Source organism: Portunus trituberculatus, chromosome 31, assembly GCF_017591435.1.
Source record: "Portunus trituberculatus isolate SZX2019 chromosome 31, ASM1759143v1, whole genome shotgun sequence".
NCBI lineage: Eukaryota > Metazoa > Arthropoda > Malacostraca > Decapoda > Portunidae > Portunus > Portunus trituberculatus.
Genome location: NC_059285.1, coordinates 20,330,473 through 20,335,472, shown reverse-complemented (window position 1 = coordinate 20,335,472; position 5,000 = coordinate 20,330,473). Strand labels below are relative to the sequence as shown.

The 5,000-nt window shown below is 45.0% G+C and overlaps 1 protein-coding gene across 2 annotated transcripts in view; it reads right to left on the bottom strand.

Moving 5' to 3' along the window:
- LOC123511312 (innexin unc-9-like) overlaps nt 1–5,000 on the bottom strand; it is a 48,405-nt gene that overhangs the window by 2,118 nt on the left and 41,287 nt on the right. For both annotated transcript variants that reach the window (XM_045267092.1, XM_045267093.1), the window contains exon 4: nt 1–3,885. This exon is cut by the window's left edge and continues 2,118 nt beyond it. In XM_045267092.1, coding sequence (XP_045123027.1) covers nt 1,791–3,224 — 1,434 coding nt within the window. In that variant the 5' untranslated portion in view covers nt 3,225–3,885 and the 3' untranslated portion in view covers nt 1–1,790. The remainder of the gene's footprint in view (nt 3,886–5,000) is intronic.

Below are 5,000 nucleotides of genomic sequence, written 5' to 3'. Positions count from 1 at the left end.
GGGTAACTAATGCAGGCTCTGTTCCTCATGTGGCTTTACTTATAACTCCCAGTCTCATAACGGTGAAGAGAAGGTTATGAGTAGATATGAGGTTAGGATAAGGAAGAGGATATGGTTATGTAGGGCGAGAGAAAGGAGTGTCTTAAAATAATGAAAGGGGAGAAGAGTGGAGATGGGGGTGTCAGAGAAAGATAAAGAGAGGTATGGGGAGAAGGTCAAATGAGGCAGTCACTATGGTTAGGATGCACACACACACACACACACACACACACACACACACACACACACACACACACACACACACACACACACACACACACACACACACACACACACACACACACACACACACACACACACACACACACACACACACACAGTGCAGTGCAGATACTAATAGACGGACTTGGCAGTGTGCAGACAGACTCCACACTACCCTGTAAAGACACTGCAAACTATACATTTTGTTGTAAATAAGATACAAGCAATAACAAATATGAAGAATGTTACATGTATAGACAATTATGTACAGTGGGACAAACTAACTATATTATGAAATTAAAGAAGGTAACGAAAAGAAGTCAATAATGAAAAACAACATACTTAAATACAAACATAAAACAAAGGACAAAACATAACTGGACAAGTACGCGTTTTTGTGACACTATTTACTGGCAAGACACTGGTCAACCAACAAACATTAACTAAACAGACGAACACCACTATATAAGGTAGCTATATTACCTGCCAGCAATACACAATCAGGAAATAACTATAGTATTATAATACTGTGACCTGACTTACACACACACACACACACACACACACACACACACACACACACACACACACACACACACATCTAATATAGTAACACGCTATTGTAATATGTCTACAGACACATAGGTATACAATATGTACACACACACACACACACACACACACGCACACACACAGGTTGATCTACTTTGTCAGGATAATTACTGTTGCTTTTGTTGCTACTGTTACTGATACTATTACATCTTTCTTTTTCTTCTCTTTCTAAGGGCACTAGGTGGTGTTGGTAGTGGCGGTGTTAGTGATGGTGGTGGTGGTGGTGGTGGTGGTAGTGGTGGTGGTAGTAGTAGTAGTAGTAGTAGTAGTAGTAGTGAGGAGTGGATACCAAAGCAGGGCCAATATGGGGTGTCCTCCTTCCTTTTTTTATCTTCCCTTCTTTTTCTTTTTCTCTTCTCCGAAAAGGGGGAAATAAGTCTGGCTGGTCATTCTTAAAAGTGAGGGACTTTCGAATAATTAAGTCCATTCCATTTTTTTCAGATGGAGAATGAAATCTGAATGGGTCGGCAAGAATTCTAAAAAAAAAAAAAAAAAATTGAGGGGTACAGAGTGCAGAACTTGTTTTGAAAGGAATTTATTTTTTGTTCTCTGTGATTTATGATTTTTCTTTTGTATTCTGAAATTTCACTTTCTGCACTACGTATTTACTGTGTCAGGAGAGTTGCATCACTCATTCATTTATGAGAGAGATGACTGGCAACGTGATTCAGTTGTAGTACTTATTAGCATGGGAAGTAACAGCTGAGATGTGTCACATACAGCCTTGTTAGCACGCATATCAGTAGTGCTTTATTAGTCTGGAGTTTGATTGCTTTGGTTCAAAACTTTAAGGGATTTGAAAATGTTAAAACAGAAATATAGATGTTTTGCAACATTTAGTCAGGACAGGTTGGGAGAATAGGTGTGGATGTGGGCATTAATTAGCCCTCAGAGTGGGTGGGAGGGTGAGGGGCGGGTTACCTAATCTTGCCCCGAATTCTGGGATAGGAGGAATACCCTGGGGTGGCCATGTCCTGGTGGTTCCACATGTAGCCCGGATAGGCCCCGGGAGTGCCTGGGAGGAAGTGCTTCCCGTAGAATCCATAGGGGCCTGTGGGGGTGGGCGTGACGGTGCTAGGACCCGGGGGAGGGTAAGGCCCGCAAGCGAAGATGGGTGGCCGTTGATTAAGGTAGGCCTCAGGATCTCCTCCGTCCTGCTGGGCCCGCTCCATCCCCTCGTAGAATTCCCAGAGGCGCTCGGTGAGGATGGTGAGGATGGTGCCGCCATGGTTCATTTCAATGAGCCGTAGCACTAGACACCCGTCCCACCCGAGATACTGCACAGCCATTTTGCGTGCATTGTTGTACAGGTCCTCCTTGCCGACACGCCGCGTCCTCCACAGGTAGTAATGCACAAACGCGATGCGAGAGCAGGTGAAGGTGCGCCAGACCCAGATGAGGGCACTGTAGATGGTGACTGGTAGTAGGATAGCGAAGAAAAACCAGATGAAGGAAAATATCTTTTCGTTGAACAAGTTGATGGGCAACACACACTGGCAGGTGTAGGTGCGCAGAGAGCCCTGTTGTGCAGCCAACACCTGGCACAGTGTTTGCAGTGGGAAGCGTGGAGACGTCCACCACTCCTTTTTGTTGATAAGCTTCTCCACCACCTCGATGCCATGGAAAAGATAGCCCTTGCCCAGGAACACCGTCAGCAGGAAGTACTGCATTAAGATATTGAACACATACAAAATCTTCACCACCATATAGAGGATGAACAGTGATGAAGACGGGTTGCCACCACATGCTAAATTACAGTCGAATTTACACACAGTTCCTGGACAGCACTTAGATACCCCCATCAGCGTGTTGAACTGGTCCAGGAACTCAGCGATGAGGGCATCTCGATCAGGATGACCAGGTGTGTACTGGGAGATCACGGATACTTTCTTCAAAAGACGACCCACCTTGATTCCAGAGTTCTTCGCAGTGGAATTCCAGATGGCAAAGGGTACATAGAAGAGTCCTGCCTCCACTAGTAGGATAATGGGTGCCCACTGGTAATAGTTGACCTTGATTCTTTCTCCTTTGATGGACGAAGAGCTGCCTTCATCATCGAAATTGACTGAATGTACCCTCGTCACCTGTTCCCGCGCTGTCTCATCGATTGGAATGATGTAATAGGTACTCGCCGTCCAGCAGTATGAATTGACATAACGTGACTGTGGCTCTGTAAAGTATGTAGGGGTGAAGCACTCAATTGGGTCACCTGCGAACTGCTTTGTGACGAGTGGCAACGAGAGGCAGATGAGGATTAGGATGGTGTACTTGCGATTGAGTTTATCAACGCCATCGTCTATGGGTACATTACCTCCGATGAGATAGTTACTGAAGTGGAGCAGGAAGGACATGTTTGAAGAGAGAGAGAGAGAGAGAGAGAGAGAGAGAGAGAGAGAGAGAGAGAGAGAGAGAGAGAGAGAGAGAGAGAGAGAGAGAGAGTGTTATATGACTCAACCAACCAAAAACGATGTGCAGAGTCAAAAGCACACCTGTCGTATTTGTGTGCGTGTGCTGACTTTGTGTTAACCTCCTATTCGTTATAGATTTACAACTCAAACTGCTTAGAATCCAAACAGGTTGTATATAGCACCCATACACACACGCGTTCACTCACGGCCAGAAATTCACACACGCACATGCACACAAGTACAGACTGTAACACTCACAGCTCTGTGTGCATTAATTACTTTCCCCGATCAAGCACCAGACGAACTCACCATTGCAAAACCCTTTAGTTATGATTTCAAGTTTCACGACAATAACTGAAAGAAAATGTAGAAAATGAAAACTTTAAATGGCAGACTATAGCAAAAATGCTGTACAAACAATATTCTTATTGCTATTTTGAAATACGATATCGGGCAAATAAGAGTTCTTTCGAGAACTTAAAGATGAAAGCGATAAGAAGAAATATCGTTGGCTTGAATCCAATGTAGATGATGAAGCGGTGTTAGGACTGAATGTTGTAGTGATTGCTGTTGCTGTTGTGACGGTCGCTGGCTCAAGGTCGGTCTGTAGAGAAAAGAAAGGAGGTATTAGCGTGTTAAAACTTTGCAATTCTTTTTCTCTTTTTTTCTTATATTTGATTGTGAGAGAAATTAGTCATCATGGTTTACTGCTTCTCTCTCTCTCTCTCTCTCTCTCTCTCTCTCTCTCTCTCTCTCTCTCTCTCTCTCTCTCTCAAGTATTATCTCTAACGTACGTATCGCTGCGTCTACTGCTACTACTACTACAACAACAACAAACACTACTACTACTACTACTACTATTGCTGCTGCTTTCACCGTTATTACAACCACCATCTCCACAACTATTGTAATTAATACCATTATCGCATTTACTGAAATGAACAACTGAATCTTAAAAAGTAAACAACCACTTCTCCCTGTCTTCCCTTTCTCGATACTCCTGCCTGTTCCTCCCTCCTAAAGGTGTTCCCGGAGAGGCCTAAGCGTATTCGAGGGTCCTTAAGGGGTTCTGTGACGTCACTCGTGTTACGCCCAATGAGCTGCTCGTGACGTCACTGGCTTGGCGTTTGATAAGTGGCGGTGGAGGAGCAGTATTTTGTCTGACACAGAGAGAGAGAGAGAGAGAGAGAGAGAGAGAGAGAGAGAGAGAGAGAGAGAGAGAGAGAGAGAGAGACCCTATGGAGAAGTAGAGTACCTTTTCCCTTCTATCTCAGCGGGGGAGAGACAGAGAAAGAGGAGAGAGGAAAGGGTACGGGAGGCAAGGAGGAAAGCAGGGAAGGGAGGTGGAGGGGAAAGAGGTAAGACCCTCATTATGTCTCAGTGTGTGGTGGAAGCTTTCATCCTCTCTCTCTCTCTCTCTCTCTCTCTCTCTCTCTCTCTCTCTCTCTCTATCTATCTATCTATCTATCTATCTACACACACACACACACACACACACACACACACACACACACACACACACACACACACACACACACCGAGTAGTGTAGTGGTTAGCACGCTCGACTCACAATCGAGAGGGCCGGGTTCGAGTCCCGGGAAGCGACGAGGCAAATAGGCAAGCCTCTTAATGTGTGGCCCCTGTTCACCTAGCAGTAAATAGGTACGGGATGTAACTCGAGGGGTCGTGGTCTCACTTTCCCGGTGTGTGGAGTGTGT